General features: G+C 35.9%; 5 protein-coding genes across 5 annotated transcripts in view; 3 read left to right on the top strand and 2 right to left on the bottom strand.

Annotated features, from left to right (window-relative positions):
- LOC18784889 lies at nucleotides 1750–4288 on the top strand. The gene is made up of 5 exons (XM_007220872.2): nucleotides 1750–2227; nucleotides 2387–2566; nucleotides 2697–2771; nucleotides 3181–3321; nucleotides 3467–4288. The coding sequence occupies exons 1-5, from the start codon at nucleotides 2225–2227 to the stop codon at nucleotides 3806–3808; spliced, it is 741 nt and encodes a 246-aa protein (XP_007220934.2). The 5' UTR covers nucleotides 1750–2224; the 3' UTR covers nucleotides 3809–4288.
- Nucleotides 8434–12275, top strand: LOC18785628 (vesicle-associated protein 1-3). The gene is made up of 8 exons (XM_007218231.2): nucleotides 8434–8641; nucleotides 9059–9129; nucleotides 9231–9312; nucleotides 9613–9728; nucleotides 9826–9987; nucleotides 10103–10144; nucleotides 11445–11522; nucleotides 11853–12275. The coding sequence occupies exons 1-8, from the start codon at nucleotides 8590–8592 to the stop codon at nucleotides 11964–11966; spliced, it is 717 nt and encodes a 238-aa protein (XP_007218293.1). The 5' UTR covers nucleotides 8434–8589; the 3' UTR covers nucleotides 11967–12275.
- Nucleotides 22377–23109, top strand: LOC18785151 (putative lipid-binding protein At4g00165). Its single transcript, XM_007218528.2, has one exon. The coding sequence runs from the start codon at nucleotides 22507–22509 to the stop codon at nucleotides 22900–22902; it is 396 nt and encodes a 131-aa protein (XP_007218590.1). The 5' UTR covers nucleotides 22377–22506; the 3' UTR covers nucleotides 22903–23109.
- On the bottom strand, nucleotides 23313–24070 carry LOC18787663 (14 kDa proline-rich protein DC2.15). The gene has a single exon (XM_007218514.2). It carries the CDS (start codon nucleotides 23993–23995, stop codon nucleotides 23576–23578), a length of 420 nt encoding a protein of 139 aa, XP_007218576.1. The 5' UTR covers nucleotides 23996–24070; the 3' UTR covers nucleotides 23313–23575.
- Nucleotides 25856–26253, bottom strand: part of LOC109947416 (pEARLI1-like lipid transfer protein 3) — a 1045-nt gene continuing 647 nt past the window's right edge. The window contains exon 2 of the mRNA XM_020557377.1: nucleotides 25856–26247. Coding sequence (XP_020412966.1) covers nucleotides 26050–26247 — 198 coding nt within the window. The 3' untranslated portion in view covers nucleotides 25856–26049. The remainder of the gene's footprint in view (nucleotides 26248–26253) is intronic.

The following is a 26253-nucleotide window of genomic DNA, read 5'->3' as shown; positions in this document are numbered from 1 at the left end:
CCTCTTTGTCTGCAGCTCAGAATCGCAGCGGCAGCTGCCCAGCATGTCCATGTACCTTTGGAGCCTTTTTTCCTTGTCTTTTTCCTTATCTCTCGTCAATATTTCAAAAAAAAAAAAAAAAAATCAATTTCCCTTAACTCTTCAAGGCCTTTTTATTTGACTATATAATAAATTAAACAGCGAGTTAGGAAAAATCTGAAAAAGCTTCATTTAACAAAAAATTATATGATAATAATGTCAATAGCATCTTTAAAAAGTTATGGCATATGTGTGATTTGACAACCTATGTGACACTACGTTTTATATATTGCTTCATCAAAAATTTGTCACTCCAGTAGATAAGACAACTAATAATTTATAAGTGAATTTCAAAAGTCATAGAAAGCATAAATGTCCTTTTGTTGTAGAAATTTATAGCGTAATCATCAGAAACGCATGCATGAGTGGATGACAGAATTCATATGTCATCGACTTAGAGTACAGTAGTAATAAGTAAATACACGTATAAATCGTGATGAATATATTTGTGACACCACATGAAATTGCCACTCCAAAAATAAAAGCGAGGCACTTTTTGTTACATTTCTAATCTCATCTACGTGGCACAACAATGTTGGCTTCAATTTTCACTTGGAACCCTTTTTAGGGTTTAGGACCTAAACCCTATTAATGGTCGTATACAAAAAACTGTGTGTTCAAAAACATGAAAGTTAATTTCGGATTATATTATATGATCTTTACAAATTTTATTCTTATGTTATTGTTTTCACAATGTTAATTTTGCTTTCGCTCTAAATTAGGAAATTATATCCCAATAACAACAATACAATTCAGAGTGTTACCTTAACTTACATGAAAATTCAACATAATAATCAAGTAATAAAGCTAGCCTACCCTATCCATATCAGACATGAATCATGATAATGCAATGCAATATTATTTTCTTATGGAAACGGAAACAGTAGTGATTGTGATCATAAATTTGTCTGACAGTAATAAAAGCACTTTTACAAAGTGCATACATAATGGTAATTGTATGGGTGAACAAATAAACTCTTCACCTAAAATCAGTACAGCATAATAATACAGCCCGCATATGTCTATTGTACCACAACTCTGAAGCGCTAATCAGTCAGCTAATATAATACTAATCACTCGTTTTAGCTTATGCGTTAACATAATTTCACGAGCGGTTTCTTGTTGTTTGAAAACTGGTTAGCATTTTAGCGCTCCCTCGGTTATTGTATATTCCATCCAAATAATGTTGTTATGTATTACATTTGTTGTCACATTTTGATTTTATAGATTAATACTCTAAAACATTATTCCCATTCTTATACAAAACATGACTTGCTTCAACTAACATTGGACAAATATAATTTGGGGGACCTGCACCCATTTTTACAAAGCATATCATATTCTTGGACAGCTTTTGCTGCCAACAAAAGGGAAAAAGAATTATGGGTTAGTGCTGTCAATACAGGAAAAAAATGCACCCAGCTTTGCCCAAAGATTGCAAAATTAACAGAGTCCGCAAAAGAAAGCAAGGTGGGTAAAACTGTCATATTGAAATTTGTGATTTTTATAAAGTCCCTAATCCCACTTGCACCTTTGTTTTTTTACCGTTTTCCACCGAGAACTGAGAAAAGTCACTGTTTCTTGTCTTGTCATTTAGCACTTAGCAGCAGTGACTCAGTGAGAGAGAGAGAGCACCAGCAATCCGACCATTAATAAAGAACCATTTGGTTAGGGTTTTAGGGTTTTCGGGACATGGGCTCCTAGTAAACAGCAATAGAAGGGAAAGATTTTGATTTGTGATATCCCAGTTTCATCAAAATCTTTTTCTTTACATTTTTGTTTTGCTTGAAAGAGCTTATTTTAGCTTTTATATTTTCTAAACCTTTTTTTTTTAAATTTCCCAACCCTTTGCTTACAACTTACAAGAACACACAAACAATAACTACACCAGAAAATAAAAATAAAAATAGCGTACCACCTCAATAAATGAGGCCAGCCTTTCTCTCTCTCATTTTTCTTTGTGCTCTCATTGGTAAGGGTGATACTAGTGTATCAGTTTTAGCCAGGCGCCGTTTCTCTCTCTCTCTCTCTCCAAAGTCCAAGTTTTCTCTCTCTATGATAATGGCTACTCCACCAATATCTTCTTAAGCCCTGACCAGAATTCTCACCCATACCCACTGTCCCTTTCTCTTTTAAGAAAAGCAAAATGGTGGGTTTTCTTTAATTTTCCTCTCTGATTCTTGCTCTCCAAACTCTTCTCTTTCTCTCCATGCCATTTTTTTGATGAAAACTAATTGAATTTTGTTCATGTTCTGTTTGAAGTATTTGTTTTTTGTTTTAATTTTTCAAATTCATGTGTTTATTATAGTTTGTTCCTTCAAATCTTCTACCCCACTGGCTTGACGTCCTGCTGTCTGAAAAGTTCTACAACGCTTGCATAATTCATGAGGAGGCAAAGAAGAACGAGAAGAACATCTACTGCTTGGACTGTTGCATGAGTCTCTGCCCTCACTGCTTGAATCCTCATCGCCCTCACCGACTTTTGCAGGTAATTAACTAATTTCCCTTCAAAATTCTAAAGTTTCCCAGAAGAGCTCATCTTTTCTTTGGAAAATTCAATCAAAGTTTTGATCTTTTTATTATTATTTATCATGCTTGTTTTCTCTGAAATGTTTCAGATAAGGAGGTATGTTTACCACGACGTTGTAAGACTGGATGATGCTGCCAAGCTAATTGACTGTTCTTCTGTTCAAGTAAGTGAAATTTCCCAGCTTTCTAAGCTTAATTATACTTTCTGGGTTCTTCTTTCCTAATAAAACAAATTCTACATGCATATCATCATGTAGTGTATGTATGCCCTTGATTGGTTTACAAGCACCTAAAAAAGTCATCTTGACAAAGAGAAGTGAAAAAGTTTTTCATGACCAAAAAGTAAAGCTGTTAATTTCTTCCTGTATCTGTTTCTCTTTCATTCTCACCTCTCTCTCTCTCTCTCTCTCTCTCTCTCGCTTGCTGAAAAATGGATGGACTATGCCTTTGCTCAAAAGGTCTCGAAACAATAGCATGAAATGAACCCATATTTGAATTCAATTCTTTGATTGTAAATCCCTGTTCTGATATTCTTTGTGTGAGCATATTCTCAAGAACTTTCTCTCTCTACAGTCGTACATAAGCAACAGTGCAAAAGTGGTGTTTTTAAACCAAAGGCCACAAACAAGGAATTGCAGAGGCTCCGGCAACATCTGCAGCACCTGTGACAGGAGCCTGCAAGACCCATATCTCTTTTGCTCCCTCTACTGCAAGGTTTGCTCATGCCCAGAGCCAAAACAAATTTCAATTCTTCTGCTTTCTCTCTCTCATTTCTCACTCTTTCTCAATTTTCCCAAATACCCTTTTCAATTCTCCACCTCTTCTCACTTGGGTCTCGCTCATTTTTGTTTCTCTGCAGATTGATTACGTTCTAAGAACAGAAGGTGGCCTGTCCAAGTACCTTCTAGAGTGCAAATTCATGTCCTTACCCGAATCCGGTTTAGACGACGGTCAGATGACTCCTGACTCGGTTCTGGAACCGGCCGGTTCAACCCGAACCTCGTCCGGGTCATGCGGGTTCGGTGAGGTGGGGTGTCTGGCCCTAGCCTGTACTGCTACGACCGAGATTGTGAGGAAAAAGAGGAGTAGCATGTCAACGTATCGGACAGCTTGTCGGCCCGTTTTTTCACCAGTGTCCGAAATTTCGGCCGGGTTGATGAACCGGCGAAAGGGGACGCCACATCGGGCTCCGCTGTATTGAATATGTGCATGGATGGATTTAGTGATAATATTTTTAGTAAGTAAAATTAAATGCAGAGGGATTTTAGGGGGTATGAATTTGTAAAAGTTGGTAATTTTCATACTTTTTGTCTTGGAGAGAAAGTCTTCCGCACGACCGTCACCAATTTAATTATTAAGATGACACTAAAAATCGTATTTAGTGGGATCTAATTATTGTTATGGTTCCATTAAATTAGGTGTCGTTTATTTTGTTGTTGAAGATTTTCCTCCACTTGTAAGAGGATGAGAATCGATTATTTTGTTGTTGAAGATTTTCCTCCACTTGTAAGAGGATGAGAATCGAAAGCATTTTACCTTTGTACTCGAGGTTTTATGTATCGATCTCCTAATATCGCTTGTATCAAAGAAAAAGAAAGATTTTCTTGCGGAGAAAGAAAAATATGTACCAATTTTGTAGAATGGGCGTTTGCTCTGTGTGTGTCTCTCTCTGTTGTATTGAGTGGGTCGGTTGGCTTAATTTAAATGGTTCAATTGTCTCGTTTTCTTCCTTACAGAGTCATGGAGAGTAATGATGAACAGTTACAGAGAGTAATGGGGAACAATGACTAATAGTTGGAAAAAGTTCAGCATCAGTTAATACCTATCTCTGTGTTACTTCCTCCCATTTTGGGGGACTCAATTTGAATTTAAGCTTCTTAAATTCAGCGACAGAAAGTAGAAAAATCTTGGTGTTGGACTTGTGCAAATACCTGCCAAAAATGAAAGATCACGTGTGATTAAATGCTTCCTTCGAATTTTTTTCTTGTTGGGTTTGATTGATTATGAATTTTGATATTTCCTTCCAAAAGAATTTGGGGGAGTTATGAATGGCCGAAGTTAGAAATAGGGAAGAGTAAAAATAGTTATGAGATCAAGTACCTAATCAATCTAATTTCTGATTTTTTTTCAGATATTGAATTACGAATTGTAATACATAATTCACATAATATTTAATTATGTATGTGCTAGTTAACGCACGAAAAGTTAAAAATTTCTAATATCTACTGTATTAGTTATCATTCTAAGTAAGTAAACATATCACTCTCCATTTATTCCAGTATAATAACAACATAAACTAAAATTTTAACGTGGTTTGGTTCGGTAACATTCATCATGCATTCACATTCATAATAAGAGAAAATAAGCTTGTACAAGATTACCATTGCATGGTTAGGTTACATAAATTGAAGCCATATATCAGAAATTGCACATCCTCTCTCAAAAGGGCTATTGAGTGGCCAGTATAAATGATATGAGCAAGCAAGTAGCCCTTGAGTTGAGATGGCTTTGAGTAGCTATAGAAGAAGCTATATGGAGCTAGAGCAAAATGGTTGCAAGATCGAGAATGCATCTAATAATTTATATATGTGTTCTTGTAGTTGTAGACTAGTTGGTATGCCCCTAGAAGATCGACAAGCCTACCAAATTTTGTTGCTTCTTTTTGTTTGAATTTGTTTTAAAATTATAGATTGTGGAATTTTTTTAATTGTTAATTGTTAATATGGCATCAAATTCACTAAACAAAAGAAGAAAGAAACCCAGCTGGATATAATTTCCGTTTGTTATTACATTTCCTCATCTAATTTTGGCCACAAACTTAGTTACATCAACCAAAGCAAATTATGATACTAAGAAAATTAAAAAACATTTTCATATTTTGTCTTTTTGCAAATGAGCCTTTGATATTTATAAGTTTTATGGTATTGTGTGAGAGTTAGTTCTGGTTTTTTAGCATGAATTCCAAATTCATGATTTATGAGAAGAATTTTTATGTAACGAGATTGTCACAAAAGGGTATAATAAATTAATCATATATTATAATGTGAGAAAGTTAAAATGTGTGACAATGCATGATTGACTTAAGAGATACTATCAGAGTGACATTCCGATATAAATAAGTTTTTCTCCATCTTATATGAGTGTGATTATTTAAAAGTATTAAGGTCTCGTTCAAAAAATGGGTCAAAGTTCTAAATTAAAAATAGTTATTTTTAATAAACAGTCGTATAAAGTGGGCGATTTCATCTTTCCTTATAAAGAACTATAGATAACACCACGATCCCAGACTTGCAAGCCCCATGGTCTCTTCTTTTCTTGTTTCTTCATCCCCCTTATGTTTTCTTCCAATGACAAAGTAGTGACAAAAAATGTAACAAAAAAAAGTAAGCGACAAATTTCAAAACCCATCCTAATCAATTGTTTACTTATTTAGATCTCCATCCCCAATGCCTCTTAACTTGAGAAGAGAAACTATTTCTTTTGGGAATCATCATCCGTGCATGGAGGATCCTTAATATATTACATGTATCCATGAACTGGTTATTTAGAGATAGCCTCCCTCCCTCCTCTCTAGACTCTACAGTCTATATAGTGATAGGCTTTTTGACCTAGCACAAGCTTTTATCAAGGTTTTGTGTGACTTGTAGCACGTGAAAATTAACATAGTAAAGTATTGAATTCTTGTGCTACAGGGATATGTACATGTCAAATTATGTCAAATTATTTGTATCGGTACATCTAGGTCGAGTGATTTCAATTTTAGGAATTTAGATGACTGTCCGATTGGTGAGTTGTATAGGATTCATAATCCTAGTTAAATTTTTGGTGGCCTAAAAATAATATGGATTGATTGTCTAATCCTATTAGGGCCAAATATAATAGGGTTATGAATCCTACCAAAATGTTGAGATTAAGTTAGATTTGGAGTATGTCTAATCCTACTAAGCTATGTAATAGCAAATTTTAATTAATCCAACACATTAATCACGTGTAGTACCAAACACATTATCGGATTAGTGTTATTATTTCCAATTCAATGTAATACAATATAATCTATTTCTACCTCATAATCCAATCCAATCCCAGTCACCAAATATTGCTTATAAGGTTAAATTATTTGTTTAGACTATTAGAACCTCCATTTGAGGTGTGTTCTTCTTGTACATCTCTTGTATTTACCCATTATTAATCAAATTTTGCTTGTTTTGAAAAATATATATATCATGAATGCCAATATTTTTGGTTTGCTACCCTCCCATTGAGGGTTGGGGGGGGCCCTAAACCCTTGGTTATCAAATCTAAATAATTTCTTTCAAATACCTCCATTTTAACAGAACCTATATATATATATATATATATATATATATATATTGTTGGATACAATAAAAGACTTTTGCATCATACATTGAATCCTATTGAACTTTATAGATTAATCAGTTTAGATTTATATTAATTCATGGGGCACCAACCTGACTCTTGTTTTTCTTTGAATTAATTTAAAGTGTTTTTTTATTTAAATTCCACACTTCTCTTAGTTCACCTCTTGTTCTAAGTTCACCCCAACTTTTAATTTAAATTTTCACAATTTCTAAGAAAATCCCACTATCTTCCCAAACTATCCTTAAATACACCCCAAGCTGAAAAATAAGAAATAAAAGAAATTTTCTATTTAAACCCCACAAGCTACCCTTAGAGGAGGAAGTACGTTTTGCAAGCTCTAATGTTAATTGCTAGACATTTTATCATTTTCTCTCTTGAGTATTTAATAATGACAATGAGGTATTCAATTTTCATTGGCATTCGAAATCGACAACTCTTTTGAATCTCAATGATGAAAATCTTGAGCATATGTATGGGGTCCTTCTCCAAACAAAGGGAAGAGAATAAGATCATTACAGCTAAACAATCAACAAGTCTTTCCATTAGTTCCCACACAGATTTTAAAGAGGCATGCTCGTCAATGTTCTACATCTCTGGCAATACGATGTAGAGGAGTTTATATTTTTCTAAAACTTAATATGAAGAGTGGTGGGATGTATGTATAGATGTACTAGGGTTAAGTATTAAGTTGGATGACTTTTTTTGTCTTTTTACACAATAATAAAACTTACAGCTTAATGATTTAAATATTGAAGTGAACTAAGAGAAGTGTGAGGTTTAAATAGAAAATCTTTATTTATTTATTTATTAGCGATAAATACATTGCATTAGGAAGGAAGCATTTTTTCTGAGATTCGAACATGTGACAAGGGGGGGAAAGGGGAGCCACCTCACCACTGAGGTAAACCCCTCGGTCAAATTAATTAAAGCTTGCCAATTCAATAATTTTACAAAAAAGGAAAAAATATCGTAATGTTTTCTTTTTTTACATGGAGGTAGGTGGCTGCAATTTTTCCTTATTTTTCTATCAGAAACGGCAAAGTTGGTGTAAATATGTTACTCTTTTTGTTTCACAAAATGACACAATTTTCCAACATGCCATAAACACCCTTGCAAAATAAATTCACACTACCGTCAAACCATGTAAAGAGCTAGAAATTACATGGGCATTTTAGTCATACTGCATTTCATCGACGCTCACCAACATTTTAAAAACCTCTGAATCAGGCCATGGAAGAAAACATTAAAACCAGAAAAGGATGGAACGGAAAAAGCAGAAATAAAATTAATTCCAGTACCTAACGTAACTGCCATTCACTTATTGAACATCACTGGCGACTTTCTCACCGTTGGATTGAGATAAACTCAATTCAGATCCACGGTTGAAACTAGTCACCGTAAATTAAACAACCGGTGAGTTTATCTCTCTCCATATTTTTTGAATCACGGAAACTGTTTCTTCTGCTATTTCTTCTTCCCGTCTCTCTTTTCTCCTTCTCACTCGGATCATATATTTTCTCCCAAACCCTAAATTTTTATTTCAATTTTTTGTTTGAAAAGATTTAGGTGATAAAAAAAAAAGAAATAATTTGATTCGCGGTCATGAGTACTGGAGATCTTCTTAGCATTCAGCCCACAGAGCTCAAATTCCCATGTAAGTCTGTTGCTTTCGTCTTTCTTTAAATTTAAATTTCCTTCGTTTGTATGTCAGATGATTTTCCGTTTGGTTGGTGAGAAAATTAAAGAAAAATATCCATTTTGAATGCCATGTTGGGTTTTACTGGACTACGATGACACATTTTAATTATGCAAATAAGTATGGGGCTGGGTAGAGTTGGATTGAATTTCTTCTGTCAATTATGGTTCTAAACTTTGAATGCTTGCGCTAAAGCGTTCTGTTTGAAAATGAATTACCTTTCTTTCATTGCCTTTAAATTTTTGTAGTTAGGTACATTATGAATTTGTGTGTGGTCCAGTATGATTAAATGGTATGGTAATATTGATTTTGCCATTGAGAAAATTGTCCAAGTGTTTGATTTAATTTTTGGGTTCATTTTTTGTGGTGGAAAAGTTGAAGTGAAGAAGCAGAGCTCGTGTTCCTTGCAATTGACCAACAAAACAGATAAATATGTGGCGTTCAAGGTAATTTTTTTGTTTTCCCATTACAATTGTTAATTGGCTTGGTCTGAACATTTAAGCTATGGATTCATAATGCGTACTGTTTGGATGATGTGATTGAATAGGTTAAAACAACCAATCCAAAAAAATACTGCGTCCGGCCCAATGCCGGAATTGTTTTGCCCGGAACAACATGTGATGTTACAGGTGAATATTCAATCAATTTAAATAATAAATGGTTCATATTAATTTCTCAGTTATCACATCTATTTTTCCATTTTCAAGTTTTTGAAATCTGAATTTTCTTTCATGAGCTTAATGATGTCATAGTGTTCACTGCTTTAGCTGATAATGTGTTTAATTGTTTTTCTCTATTTTCTTTAGGCTATAACTGGTTGCTTCCATTAGTTTTTTGTTTTTGTTTTTGGGAGAAAGCATTGATATAATTGTTTAACCTATTAATTTGTTTATCTTAGTGGTTTCCTGATTTAAAGTTGATTTTTGTAGTTACAATGCAAGCACAAAAAGAGGCACCCCCAGATATGCAGTGCAAGGACAAATTTCTCCTTCAAAGTGTTGTTGCACCAGATGGTGTAACTCCGAAAGACATTACGCCTGAAATGGTTGGATGATGCTGCCAGCAAATTTTCTTTTCGTTGTAAAGGTTCTGTTTTGGGGTTTATTTTCGTTGATTTGATTTTTGTGCTAACTTGTTTATAGTTCAACAAGGAGGATGGTAAGGTTGTGGGAGAGTTCAAATTGCGGGTAGTCTACTTTCCTGCGAATCCCCCATCACCTGTCCCTGAAGGATCTGACGAAGGCTCTTCTCCCAGGGCTTCAGTGCTTGATAATGGGAATCAAAACACTTCCTTGTTTGATGCTGTGAGGGTTTTATTTATTTATATATTTTTATTTTAATGCAAGCTTTCAGGAAAGTTTGAAAATGAATTGAATTTGTGGAATAGTTATTCATTTTCATTTTATATGGAAAGCTCAGGTATCAAGATCTCTTGAGGAACCGAAAGAGAAGTCATCAGAGGTGAGACGTCCTTTCTATTGTCCTTAACAAATATACTTTCTTTTAAATTTCATAGGAATTTACCTTGGAGTTGACAGATCTAGTTTCATTTTCTTGCATTTAATCTTCGTGAATTCTGTAGAGTGCTTAAACTTTGAATATATGGTGAAGGGACAACTTTATCTTTTATAACGTTTTCTTTTTCTCTGTAGAAAGCATCTAGACTAAGTATGTCATTGCTAAAAGGTATTCTCCAATAGTGCCTATTTGGAGGTTTCTTATCTTAGTGCTTGATTTGCTTCTAGAATGTTATAACCAAGCATAATGTACTAAGTTCACGAATGTATTGAATGATAGTAACCATAGGGGTCAGTACCAGTCATTAGAGATTGTCGATACCTAAGTTTTTGGTCATTTTATGTCGTTTCTACCACTTAGTTCTTAAGAGGCCTTTGGTGGTAGCTAAAATTCCATAATATTTTAGGAACTTCTAGGTTTCCGAACAGTAATTTTTTGACTTTCTTTCCCAGGAGGCATGCTTAGTTTTCGTTAGTGTAAAGTTCACTTTTGTTTAGGTGGAACCACTGTTATAAATTTCAATTTTGAGATTTATCATCAGCATGATGGGAAATTTTGTAATGACTGTGCATGAAACAAAATAATTTTTCAAAATAATAGGAGGAAGGAAATGGAAGTATTGTGGGATAGAGTTCATTTTGGGGATTCTTTGTGGGCTGCAATTTCCTCGTAGTTTCAGGATATAGCATTTTTCCTCATTCATGTGGATTGGAAGGTGGAGGTTTCTTGAACTCTCGTATGGTTAGCTTAGCTGTTTTATAATAATTGTACTTAGTTATTAGGACCTTGTTTTCTGGTTTAGGGATCTTGTATGCAATCCAGTGGATAACTTGTGTCAATTATGTCTTGTACCTTCAATTACAGCCTATTATTAAAATCCGTGTTTCTCGTTAAAAAGGCATAGCACGTGGGCTGTTTATCGGTACATTTTAATTGCCACATAAGTTTTTAGTCCATGCCTCACTACCATGCTACTTCATCTACTGTGCACGATTCTCTAGGGGGAGCTTATTCGTGTTTAATTTTTCGCTTAACAAGCCCAGAGCAGTTAACAAATTCCTTTACTTTCCCATTGTACTCATTAAGTTTAATTTTTTATTTATAATTCTTTCAAACTTCTTTTTCTTATTTATTTTGCTATCCATTTTATCTAATTATTGTTGTCTTTGCATTTGATGTGATCACTTGAGTTAGATTACCTTATTTTCAATATTGCAATTTCTTATGTACATCCATTCCTCAGGCATGGTCCATGATTTCCAAGTTGACTGAGGAGAAGACCTCTGCTTTGCAACAAAGTCAGAAACTACATCGTGAACTGGTATTGTTTATGATATGCATTGTTGGTTATGATATGCATTGTTGGTATTTGTCATTCTACTTTTGTGTTGTTTCTGATAAACATCATGCCAATCATGCTTTTGATTATCGAGTTAGGCTGCCAATAGTATTACCACCCTTTGAACTTGGTTAGCTGTCAATAGTTGTAGCAGAAACAGAAGAAAAGAGAGAGAAAAAGTTTTGTTCTTTTGTTAATGGTTGTATTGTTTTATTCTTTGAATAGATGGGCGCTTGATGTATTTACTTCTCTTTTCTATTTTTTTTTTCTTCTCTATTCCTTTTTGGCATAACACAAATTTTCATTGATCAGGACCTGTTGAGAAAAGAACTAAGCAAAAACGGCGGGGGTGGATTTTCATTATTGTTTGTGGTGCTCTTTGGTCTTTTGGGCATCTTGGTTGGTTACTTCATCAGGAAAACATAGAAGCTGAAGTGAAGGCTGTTTGTCAATTAATTAGTTGGATTCTGGCATAATTCTGTGGTGCTCCACAATTTTCAACATTTTAGGGACTCTCTTACTCTTATTGTAAAAATTTAGTCTTTGATTAATTGACACTCTGTTTTGAGCAAATATTTTTTTGTTGTGTTAAAGTTTGACAGATGGGCTCAATGAACCCATGTAAACATAACATATGTTATTGGATTGGTTTAGCAGCTTCAAGTCATTTTCTCCAATGTTTGGGTGTTCATTGGTTTGAATTATTTTAATTCTAGTGGAAATTAATTGACAAAATGATCTTATGGGCTGCCTTGGGCCATAAGTCTTGAGGTGTTTTGATAATCACGAATCAAAGTTATACGCATTTTGTTTGGTACTTTTGACAGTCATAAGTCCTTAGGCAGATGCAAGTGTTGATGTAACATCAATAATACCATAATACTATTACCAGAATACCCAAATCCATGCTCCCCAAGTCACCAAAAAAACCCTGCTGATAATGATTATCAGTCAAATTACTAATGGTTCATACTCTTTACTAATTTCCGCGGACATGGAAATTAGATAGATGTTGTGGGGGTTCAGATGCTATGAACTTAGGTCGTCGTTGAACAAAGTGGAGAATAAATGTCATTAGATGGACTAAACTGTGGATTTATAAGAGATTATTTATAGGAATTGCGGCTAATCTTCCTTAACATGATACTATACATAATCTTCTTAATTTCAGAGATAAATCTTTTCTTACTGTAATTAATACAACAACAAACATAAAACATACATACATAATAAAAAAAGTCATACTAGTTTGCCAGGTTGGGAGTTGTTGCTGTGGTTGCAGTTTCCACCGTCTCTGGGCTTGAAGTTGACTCAATTTTCTTGTCATGGGCTTGTCGAGGACAAGACCAAGGCTTGCGACCTTCGTGATCATGATGATGACGTCGTCTAGTAATAAAAGCTCCAGCCATGGCCCCCAACACAAACGTTACACCAGGTTTTAGAACACCCATTTGGCTCATCTTTCTTCTCGGATTTATGTTGGTCTCAAAGCTAGATGGTAATAGAATAGTATAGTGGGAAAGTTTTGAGATTGGAAGTGTGAGGAAAACGGAAGAGTTTGATGGGTTTTATATGGAGTATGGAGTGGTACTTTGAGTGCTGGGCAAGACTTTGGTTGGGTCAAGGTTCACATATGGGATATGGCTATTGGCTAGACCCTTTTGGCCCCTTCTTCAATGGTCAACAACTCAAAACAGTTGTATAATGGAAACCCGATAAGGGCCACAGCGGGCCAGCACTCATTGACTGTTCTTCACGAAAGCGTGTCCCTTGGGGCATACGGCGGCTCATTCAATTCCGTTATGCATTTGGATGTGGCAAGGTCTAATTCCAGTAGGCCAGCACTCATTGACTGCGTTCTTCCCGAAAACCGTGTCCCTTGGCGCATACGGCTGCTCATTCAAGTCCAATATGCATTTGCGTTCTTTCTATGGCAAGGTCCAATTCCATCATAGACCAGCACTCATTGACTGCGTTCTTCATTGGTATTGAACCATAGCACAATTACAAAAGACTTGCTAAATATCACTAGTGCTGAGCATTACAAATGATTGGTTAAAAACCACAAGTGCAGCGCATTACAAAGATTTACCAAAACAGACAAGTTCATAATTATAAAATTCTTGCACAATTGGGCCATCTTCAACCCAAAGACCTAAACTCAAAATATCCCTCCAAATCTCTCTCAACCTAAGAAAATGAAGGACCCAAAATTTGGGAAAATTCAAATTTGGACCTAAATATCAGTCCACTTATTGCCCAGATCCAAAACTATTTAGTGGAGCCCACACTGAGGTGGTAGAGCCCATGTGCATGAGAAAAACACTGGGATCCACGTTGGGATCAGCTCTGATGGGCTTGTCTATTGCCTATACCACGTGTCGGCACTAGGCGAGAGAGCCGTTGCAATTTGGCTGTCTCCTTTTTTATTTTTAATTTTATAAATCAAATAGTATCTCTAAAAAGAGATTGGACCCACATGCTGGGTTATTCCAGCTCAAAGAGATGTTGCAATTCAAATATTCTCTTTTTATTATTTTTATTATTTTTCTTTATTTTATAAATTCTAATAGTAACTTTAAATTAACGATCTAGATTAAATCTAAGCTATTTTAACGGTAAAAAAAAAGATCTAACGACTGTAATTTAAATCCAACGGTCAAAATAATATTTTAAATTAATCTAGATCAGATCCAACTCCAAAATTCACTCCAAACTCTATAAATACCCATCCATTTCTCAAATAATCTATCAAAAACATTTTATATATTTCTCAATTTATTTATGATTTGTCAATCTCATTAATCTCCTTTCATTCTTGTTGAAGATGTCCACAAAATCTCAAAGAGTTGTGAATTGGAGGCTCGAAGAAGATGAGGCATTATGCAAAGGGTGGGTTTCTGTCAGTGAAGATGGGGCTATTGGCACCAATCAAGCAAGCGACACATTTTGGAAGTGTGTATATCAAAAGTTTCTGGAAAATTATCTGAGCATTAGTGGACCCTAGCGACGAACATATCAAACCATTGCTTCTCGGTTCAAGACTGTCAACCAACAGTGTTATCTTTGGAAGACATGCTTGACTAAGGCCAATACGAACCCACGAAGTGGCTCAAATTTACATGATGTGGTAAGTAACCATTCTTATTAAAGTTTTTAATTTATATTGTAATTTTATTCAACTCCAAACTTAAATTTATTTTTTCATGCGTAGGACGTGTATGCGAAAATAATATTTCTTAATGATAATAAGGCTCCAAATAGGCCTTTCAAGTTGTACCATGCTTGGGAAATCTTAAAAGATTGCCCAAAGTGGAACGATATAAATGAGCCTCCCACACAACGTTCATTTGGAGCTAGTGCAAGTATGGTGAATTTGGATAACGATGCAGATGAAATCACCATGCCTAGTCCAAGGCCTGAGGGACGAGATAAAGAAAAGGTTGCAAAAAAAAAAAAAAAAAAACAGGGGAAGATGCCTGACCATTCTCAACCAAAAAGGGATATGTACTTGGAAACATTGGTAGAGTAAGGTATTGCTTTCGAGGATGATAGGAGACGAAAGCTCAACATATTGGACAAGTTTGTCCAAGATTAAGCTGATGCTTATGCGTATCAGAAGCAGCAAGATAAGGAAGCCCAAGAACAAAAAATAATGTCTATGGGCGTGTCCAAATGTACTCCAAGAAAGAAGAAGTATTGAGGGGATAAATAAGATGAAATTATGCAAGAACATGCAGTGGGTAACAGTCTACCGTTAATTTTGAAGATACCCCAGGGGACTATTATGCCAGCCCGCACGATGGTGGTTATTAGTTTATTCCTATTGGCATTCATGTATGGTGAATTTGAAGTATTGTGTGTTTTCTTTTGAAATAAAATTATATTTGTGAAATTTTAATTTTTTTAGGTCAAATTGTTCAAAAAATTTAATTATGAAGTTATTTAAAAAGATTGAATGAAGAAAAGTTATCCATAAAAAAAAATTAGACTTAAACTATTCTTAAACAATTTAATAAAGTTGCGGACTTAAAATTTGAGTCCGGAGGGTTGGGAGAAAAAACAATTTGAGTTCGGATAAAACTCAAATAGTCACTTTTTAGAAGGGGGAAATTTGAGTTTAGCCTCTCATGGGTTGGAGAAGGCCTTGCCTAAAAAAATTACAAGGTTACTGTCATGGCCTCTAAGGCTTTGCCTTCTTTGCATGTGTTTTGAACTTTGGGAATTAAGAGATAACCACTGACTCATCCTGTGTTCCACTTGCAAACACAAACATTACACTTGGTTGGCGGTTTGTCCCACCCACTTGTACAGTTGGAACTGAGCTTCTCTCATCCACTCCTATAGTTGGAGCAATGCCCCTCCCTCCCAGTCCTGCATTTGGAGCAGTGCCTCTCCCTTCCATTCCTGCAGTTGAAGTGCCTCTACCTCTCCATGCCTTATCCGTATTCACCAACATCAAATAATACCAAGCATAAAACTATAAAGTAAAATCAAAATCAATACCAAGCATCATAAAATAATATCAAGCAACATCAAATAATACCAAGCATAAAATCAAACAATACCAAGCAACATCATACCCTTAGTTTTGCCTTTCTCATTGGTTTGGGGTGGGGAGTTTGGCTAGCAACAGTTTGGGTTCTTGCAAGTTCGGTAGGTGCATCTTGCCTATTCGCAGCTTGCCTTGGCCTTCTACCTAGCCTATTTGCAGCTTGCCTTGGCCTTTGTGAATTGCTAGCTTGCCCTTCTCCATCGTTTCGACCACAATTAGTTGCATTGTGCCCTTCTTGGTCACATCTTCTGCAGTGTATTATGATATCATACCTCCTTAATTTTGTGGCACCTTTTGGAATCTCCTCTGTCCCTCTTACCTTAGATTTATTTGGCCTTCCAACTTGCTTACACAGGAGGTTTGATGGGTGGATTGCCTATTTTCACGCATAAGTCTTGACTAGGCATTGGGAAAATGAAATTCCCATATGCTCTATCATATGCATCTCTAAAATAAGGAGGATTCACATATTGCATGGGACTCCTCTGTTTCCTTGAGATTGCAGCCAGTGCATGGCAACGAGGAAGACCACAAAGATTTGATTTCATGCATGAGCATGTATGCCTATTCAAATCCACAACATATTGGCCCCCCCAACATGTGCATAACTTGATACTTTCGTCCTCCAGTATGCTGAGCAATGCATGACCCACTCTAATTCAAGGTTTTTAACATTATCTTTACAATCCTTGGTCGAACCTTCTGAGTCCACTGGTTTTCTCTTTGCCTTGCCATTCTCAACATTAAATAACTTCTTAATCTTTTTAGCATTGTCAATATTGGTTTGTCTCTAGATTCTAAAATAGCAGAATTGAAACATTCACATAAATTATTGAGCAACATATCACACTTTGGCCAATTTTGAAAGGTGATATGCTCCAATGGCTTGCAGGCCTATCTTCTAGCCATTTGTAAGCTTTTCTAGACAAATCCCTTTTTCTCTCTATCTCTGCTTCCCACCATGAAACTGTAATGGCTCTTGCTACCCATAATCTCTGTTTTAAAGCCAAACTACTGTGACCAGTTGTCCTGAAGTTTGCATGGAGATGCTTGACACAATATCTGTGCTCAGCAGTTGGTAGTAAGTCTTCTATTGCTCTTCCTAGACCTTTTTGCTTATCTGTAATGATTATCCACCCATTTCCATATGTGATACCTATATCTCTAAAGAAGATTTCTAACAACCAAGTCCAACATTCTCTGTTCTTAATCTCCACCACACCAAATGTTATTGGGAACATGCCATTGTAATCCCACTATTGTCCTACAACTTTCTAAGAATCCTCTTCTACAAGCATCAAAACATACATACATCCTTTGAAAAACTGGATCTGCACCTCTCAAAGTTGTCTTCATAAGGACTGTGCTACCTGTATTTTGTCTCTTAATCTATTCATAATAGTCCCATAGCTTTGCATATTGTTCTTCAATTGACCCTTGAATATTCTCTTGAGCCATTTGCTTTGCTTTATAAATTTGATCCTTAGTAACATCAATGAAATAATGCTTCCTTACCAATGCCATTAAATCTCCCATTGAAATATTAAGATTTGTCCTAAGCTCCTTATCAAATCTTGCAGCTAACCAACTAGAAGTGGAAAATCTGCTTATTTCCTCTTTCTCACATGTGTGCTCTCCTACAAAACTCTTCACTCTAACAGTCAGCCTTTTGCAACATGAGATGCATATAGTACCTAAGGACTGATTTTCCGTTACATTTAATTATGAGCCTACCAGGCTCATTCTTCACAAAGTTCAGTAACTTGGCACAACTATTAACATAGTATTGAACAACTTCTTTGCACTCTGTCATGGTTGGGAATTTAAGCCCCATATTAAATTTGGGAAACCTCAAGTCATGATCTCTGTAATACTGCTTAAATCTAAGGGCTCTTCCTCTTTTGGTCTTCCCTCTCACTATAATATTTCCCTCATTCTCAGAATCATGAACACTTCTCAAATCATCAGTGTCATATTTATAAGTATCTGCCTCACCTGGTTCTTTCTCATGGTCTTCTTTATCTTCATTTACAACAAATCTACCATAAACCCTCTCATCTTCTTCATCACTTTGCTCAAACCCAGTTTCTCTATACACATAATCTTTTACATCAGGTTCTTCCTCATTTTCATTTTGATCTTCATCTTTATCTTCTACTTGCACATCAACATATACAAACTCATCCACATTAATTGACTCATCATATCTGTTTATATCGTCATCAAAGACATCATCCGCAAAACCTTCACCAAACTGAGCATCTAAAAAACCTTCACCAAACTGAGCATCTACAAAACCTTCATCAAATTGATCATATACAAAACCTTCCCCAAACTGGTCATTATTGACAAACTCATCATCTCCCCCATAACCATCTAGATTTTCATTATCATCTGTCTCTAAATCCATATCCACATCTACAAAACCCTCACCACCCATATTAACATGTTCAACGGCAGGTCGTTTACCTTTGTTGCTGTGCCGCACCACTTGGAATAGAAACTTGGCTCTCTAATGTATGCCCTTGTTGTGAGATGTTAGTAATGTATATCACAGCTAATTGTCTTGAGGACTGGTGCTTTATGAACTCAAGATAATCTTTGTCTGTAATAATTGGAACCCAACCATTTTTTCATTGTAAAAGAACCTACTTGTTTGTTCTGTGTACCCAAGCTTTACTGCCGACTCATACAAATCCAACATGGACACATAATCTTTGCAATGGTTGTCACTCCAGTGCGCAGTGCCACCTAAATAGAACCCATTCATAACATACCATCCATGGTGAATTGTCAAGATAAGCTGCATAGTTCAAAATCTAGAACAGTTAATGTCTATCTACCACATTTATCTAACATTCAACACCTATACCAACTTACTAAAGTACAAAAACATCTGCAAAATTAAAACTCATCACAGAGAACGAATCTTTCACCACTGAACTGATAGAAAGAGGAAGGACCACACATGAATAAAACGTATTATACAACTCCCGTTGAAGGAGTCTCATAACAAGACATAAAAAGGGTCAACATGGAATAAATCTCCTTCCAAACCAATACCGACATAAAAGGGACCATTGAAAAAAAAAACTCTCTTTTTCATCGATTCATAGAAACGTGATGGTATAATATTCGTCAAAACTCATGAGGTGGAGAGAAGTTAGGAAAAGTAGACATTTACATTACTTCCGATGCTCTCCACCATCTCTTAGGATAGCATACATCTCCTCGAACAATCGCTCTCAAAGTCTATCAGAATCTCTCTGTATTAACCCTCAAATTTCAAACGAATCTTCACTCTGTCCAATTAGTTTCAGCAATTGTATCTCAAGTTCTCAAACCTAAAGTCGCATTACCCACTCTTGAAACTCTAAAATACAATTTTGCCCAAATGACGTGATCTCGGTGGTTTTGTGTAATTTAGTTGAAGTGAAGGGTGAAGTGGCGATTTTGCCATTCTTAAAGGGGTCGCGTACGCATCACGTGGGAAGAGTAACGGAGAAATGGATGAAATCAGTCAAAGTTTGACGGTAGGGACCTAATTGGCTATTTTTAACAAATTCGTATCCTTAATTTACCGAAAAAATAATCGAGAGTGCAAATTGACAATTATGGTATAGTTCAGGGAGCAAAACCACAATTTTCCCTATAATAATATAAGCAAAAGGTGTGGTGGTTTTGGATCATAGAGCTAAGTAGGAATGGGCACGGATTTGTTCGGAATGGTAGATGACTCTTCCGTTAATCAAACCAAAAACTTCGATAGACTTTGGATCGGTTAACCTAATATTCGGTTCGGATTGGTTTGGTACACCAGTAGTACCGTAATAAAAACATACTAATAAAAATACAATTTATACGACTTTCACATAACATAAGTTCTTGAATAAATACACCAAATTATCCTTGTAAAATATAAAAATCCAATAGTCTAATTCATCCAAGTATGAAATCAAATAATTTAGTCAATATATCATTCAATATGTACTCAAGATGTTCTGGGAGCCACTTGTGTTTGTTGTTTGAAACTTTGAGTGTTCTTTTTATTGAATTCTCTACATTTATGTAAATGATTTTGACATTTGTTCCGCAATGAGTTCTTTAGGTTTTAATTTGGAATCCAACCATATAAAGAACATCAAATTTGGATCAACGGTTGGAAAGTTATAGGTAAAAAAGGGGACAAAAGTCGAAACTGGAAAACACAGGAAGTTCATAAATTCCTCTATGACCAAAAAGTGCTACAGTTTCTAGGTGATAAAGAAGTGATACAATGGTGATAAAGTAATGATACAATGGTGATAAGGCAGTGATAGAGTGATACAAAATGTTGATTGTATTTACCTTTGGTTTCTTGATTTTTATTTAAATAATAAAATATGTATACATATCGGATCGGTACGGGTTTCCGCCGAGTTAGGGATATTGTTTCTGTTAACCAAATCAAACATTTCGGTACAAATCGGATCGGAATAATTAAAATTAAAAAATAATTATTTAACCAAATAAAACCAAACCATCGGTACGGTACGGTTAGTACGCGAATAATTCGGATGAGATGCCCATCCCTTGAGCTAAGCTAGTTTTCCATGCCTGGAGTTGTTGAGGGTATTGTTGAAACTTCGACTCCTTGGTTTGAACCAATCTTCTTGTTGTCAATGGCTTGGAGAGGCCCAGGCGAATGCTTGCGACCTTCATGGTCGTGATGACAATGGCAACATTGGGGGCTAGGTCTAGTGATGAAAGCTCCAAACATGGCCCCAAACACAAACGTTAGAACAGGCCTTTGCATACCCGCTTGGCTCATTTCGCTCAAATTTATTTTGATCTGAAAGAAAGCTAGATGATGGTTTGATATTACGGAGTGAAGTTTTTGAGATTGAAAGTGTGAGGAAAATGGAAGAGTTAAATGGGATTTATATGGATCACAGGAGGTTCACTGTTGGGGAGTTGGTTAGTTGGAGAATTCGTTTAGTGCGTGTTCTCAATTCTCAAGGGAAAGCCCTATTGCAAGTTTATTTGATGGAAACCCAAACCAGTGGGTTTGAAATGTGTGCTGCTTAAAGCTTTTAAGGGTGGGGTGGGGGAGAGGAATTAAGTAATTATCCTTAAGAATACTAACAGATTGATTAGCCATGTCGTCACCTGGGTCCACCAAATGTTGTCTCTATATCTCATGTTTTCGTCCTACTTCTGGGATTTCTAAGGACTTGTTCATAATGGAAAGACCACCACCAATTGCTAAGCTTAGTTTATTACAAGTCAAACGATAAGATAGTACTCTGACGCACACCAACCATTTTTTCAACATGTCCTATAAACAGACAGTTACCTTAAAAATTTAGAAATTATTGTGTGTGATCATATAAATAAACAAATGAAATGCTACCATCAGTTGAAGTTTTAGAAATGGGGAGAATACTTTTTTTTTTTTAGCTGGGACAAAATAAAAATATAAAAATAAGCCCGTGAACAGCCACTGGCAGAAAGGTCAAAACGAAGAACTTGAATGGCTTCAACATGAAGGGAATGAATCCATACATGAGGAGAAATGAATTTATGGCTTAAACCAGCTAGGATGTTAGCTTCTCCATAAACATGGCTGCTAATGAAACTCTCAAAGGAGAGAGGATATTCTTTATTAATGTACGTCTTTGCACACCAAGGAATTGAGCATTTCTTAAGAGGCAATAAGGATAAGACTTGGTGCCCCTAAAATTATTATATTTTCATAATGGAACTAGGACATATTTTGAATAAGTGATATTTTCTAATGTGATACGTGTATTAATTACTACATCATGTGATCAACTATATATATTATGAGCAGATGTACTCCCCATTTTGCACTTAAGTTCGAATCCTCTTACATGTTGTTTAGATTAGAATAAAGTAGAATATCCCTTGTATTAATAATCTTTATATATTATGATTTCTTTAGCATTTTCCTAGTTCAATATAAAAGATGTTGGGCAAAATATGGTTGTATAATCAGTTTCATAATTCAATTTAAGGCCAACTTGTCATTACACTTTAGATTATGTTGAGCGAAAGAGTACAGATTAATACGTTCAAAAGCATTATAATATTATAAGAACCAATTATTACACCACGGGCGCTTGAATGTTTCTCTTAAATGTTTTTGCCACGCAGGTAGAGCAGACAGGAGTACTAAATCTGATAGGCCAAAATGTGATCAGATTTTGCTCGCTGTCAACCACAAATGAAAAGGATGCTAGTGACACTAACCACCCAATTGATAAAAAAAATCTAACTCCTGCACCATCCATGGACCATATCCCAATTTCAGACACCACCCTCACAATTTGATTATTATTCCATATTTCTATAAATATTTATCTAGTGTCTAGTGATTGCAATCTGCCAATTCTGATTTGTAGAGTGAAAATGGGCTTCAGGGGTTCCCAGGCAGTTGTTCTTTTCATTCTCTTTAACATCATATGTTTGTCTCTTGTTTCCTCTAACAAGGTTCCATGCCCTCCTACAAGTCCTTCCTCGCCTGCCTCTGTCCCAAAGAAGCAAGACAAATGCCCTAGAGATACCCTTAAGTTTGGTGTTTGTGGCAGTTGGTTAGGGTTGGTGACCGAGGTTATTGGGACTAAACCCAGCAAGGAATGCTGTACCCTAATCAAGGGTCTTGCAGATCTTGAAGCTGCATTGTGTCTCTGCACTGCTATTAAGGCCAATGTCTTGGGAATTGTCAAGCTCGAAGTGCCTGTTGCTCTTAGTTTGCTTGTTAATGCATGTGGAGGAAAGGTGCCACAAGGTTTTGTCTGTGCTTAATTAGAAACTGTCTACCTAGCTAGCTCTGAATTACTTCTTGATGTACTTATTGATATTTTCCATTTCTGCTATGTTGGAATAAACCAGATTAATTTAATTATGCTGTGTGGACAAAGGAAGAACTCTATTGGAAATGAATGATGTTGTACGTGCGGTTCATGCTGGTTTTCCGAAGAAATAAAGTTAGCAATTCTAGCTATTTAATCATATCATCCTGCTATGTTGAATCAAAACCACACATATCTAAGGATGAATCTACTGATCTATAGGAATGAGTGACAATCAGGCAATGCTTTATTGCCAGGCTTATTTTGCTGAAGAGTATGATGTTGTCAAATGTGAATTTAGACCACACATTCAAGTAAGATATTAACATTTTTCGTTGAGTTGTAGAAATGAGATATATAAAATGAATAATCATGACATGTAGGTTCATTTAATTTTAATTGTCCAAAATCAATAATAAAAACTACCAATGCTCATAGACTGAATGGACAAAGGGTAACACAGTTTTCAATTCAAAGGGAAACGCAAGAATGTAGGGAACACTCTACATATCAATTACATATGGAAGGAAACATGCATGATGTATTTCAGCCAAAGATTAATGGCCTTTTTTTATTCACACAAAGATGTGGAAAGGGCAGTAGCGGATGAGAAGGTCATGGCAGCCCTAGGCGCATTGGAAGCCTGTTGGGACAGACTTACCACAGTAATTCAAAAGCAAGCTTAAGGAGACTGGCACATTAAGATTGATGCCCAAAACATTGGCTTTAATGGCAGTGCAAAGGCATACAGCAGCTTCAACATCAGCAAGACCCCCAATGAGGCTACAACAAGGGGTCTTTGGTGGGGTCCCCACGACAAGGTGCACCAAACCATTCAACAAAGCACCACATACCCCAAGCTTAAGGGTGTCCTTAGGGCAAGAGGCTTTAGCTGGAGGGATTGGGGTTGAGGGAGGAGGGTGTTTTGGGGTTTTTGGTGGTGGTGGACAATTAGGAACATGATGATTTGAACTCACTGTAGTGAAAAATACAAGGTTAAGGGAGAGAAGAAGAGCAATGGTTGCAATTGCCATAGAAGAAGCCATTTTAGAACTAAATTCCCTTAGGTAGTCAAGTGACTGATTGATATACTTGTCTTAACTTGTAGATGGATTTTTAGGTGGTGGATATAATGAATAGAATTAGGGATTTATAGTCCTTTTTCTTTTGGAATCTAAATTTGTCAAAGACACCCATGTGAGTACACAGTGCACACTATTTTGGATCTAATTCTGTCACTTGCTGGCCTGCGGTGCACTTGAAGAATAGGCCAGATTTCAACTTTGGAGCTTTCTGAATTTCATGCTTTTTTATATAAGGCACCAAAACAAAAGGACACCCTTGTTCTTACAGAGAGGTTTAAATCTCTTAATTGATCGTGTCCGCATTTGACCAAAATGTTTCCAAGAATCAAGATTCTCCGTCTACTAGCTGGAGGGTTTCCTTTAGTATAATGAAGTCGAGGGGAAAAAGAGAGGTACTAGCCAACATCGGTCTTGGTTGTGTAGATAAATACTCTGAAAATGAGTTCCTAACGAAAAAGAGCATTGATTTCAGTACGTAAATAAATGCTCTCTACCACTGAGTCGGACACAAAAGATTTCACTTCTACAAAAAGGAGTAGTAGTGTAATGAAAAACAAGGTAAACTAGCAAATGACAACAATCAAAACTAGAACCTTCCTTCTAGTTGCTACCTTGGCTTCTCACCCATCAGATAAAGTGGCTCTACTAATTATATGGTATTGTAATTTCTCTTTTGCTTTTTGGGTCATAATAAGGTATTGTAATTTGGAAACTCCAACCCAATTTCATGATCTTCCACAATGAAGGAAATTGCGCAGATTATATAGGAAACCTTTATTAGTGAGTCAGGAAAAACTTCTCCATTTTCAATATTTTGTTATTCTGTGAGGACAAATTAAATGAATTTCTCTATATCAAAACTTAATTATTATGGTTCATAAGAAAACAATCCACATCCATGAAATCTTATTCTTTTGGGAAGGAAGCTTTCATCCACAAATCCAAGATTTCATGGATACCTTATGCATAAAGATAAAGGCGACTTCTCAGACAAAAACAAGAAAAAAGACCTCAATTTCTGAAGGGTGCTGGTTGGCCAGACAATGATAGGTTGACCAATATCTTCATCATGATCTATAATACAACAAAGACGAGATAGGATAATTTATTTAATGTCCCTCTTACTAAAAGTAGTTCAACATTACATTCAGTATCTTTTGTATTAAAAAAAACTATATTGCATTGAAACAAACTTGTAACAATATGACAAAAAAATTCTGAATCAAAACAAGAGGTTCCTCAAACCAAACCAAAATCATCAGTATCGAGATCAAAACATACCGAACTGTGAGCTACACTATTGCAAGTACGGGGCACATGAGACAACGATGCACTTTGGAACCTTGAAAAGATCTCCATGCATGGCATGTAATTTTCATAGATTACGCCAATGAAAATTGCCCCACCACTCAAACTAACCCTCCCATTTCTCGTTTAGAAAACACTAATTATGTGCTGACATAGGAGAATTGAAGTTAAAACGACATCTTTTTTCCCCTCATTGTAACAATGTTGAGAAGTTATGATCACCTTGGTTCATTTGTTTATTAAGTATGCAGTGAATCATGTTGCACGTACGGTATGCTTTATGGTTTCCCCAAAGAAATAAACTGAGTAATTCAAGCTATAGGCACGAGTGACAATCAGGCAAAACAATATTGTCATATGAATTTAGAGACCATGTATTCAAGCAAGATATTAACACTTTTTTTTTTCATTGCCAGGTTGTTGAAATGATGAGAATATAACTAATAATCATGATAGTCGCAATTAACTTTAATTGTCTAAAATCAAGAACAAAAACCACCAATGCTCAAAGAATGAAAAGATAAGAAGTAGCAAGGTTTTCAATTCAAAGGGAAACATATGAGCATTGCTTGGAGAGAACATTGTCCATATTAGTTACATTTCGAAGGAAACATGCCTAATGTATTACAGCCAAACATTAATGGCCTGTCTTTTATTGAAACAAAGCTGTTGAAAGGGCAGCAGTAGGTGAGAAGGTCATGGCACCACTAGGTGCATTGGAAGTCTGTTGGGACAGATTTACCACAGTAATTCAAAAGCAAGCTTAAGGAGACTGGCACATTAAGATTGATGCCCAAAACGTTGGCCTTAATGGCAGTGCAAAGACACACAGCAGCATCAACATCAGAAAGACCTGCAATGAGGCTGCAACAAGGAGTCTTTGATTGGGTCCCCACAACAAGGTGCACCAA

This window comes from Prunus persica, chromosome G2 (assembly GCF_000346465.2).
Source record: "Prunus persica cultivar Lovell chromosome G2, Prunus_persica_NCBIv2, whole genome shotgun sequence".
NCBI lineage: Eukaryota > Viridiplantae > Streptophyta > Magnoliopsida > Rosales > Rosaceae > Prunus > Prunus persica.
This window is presented reverse-complemented; position numbering and strand designations above follow the sequence as displayed.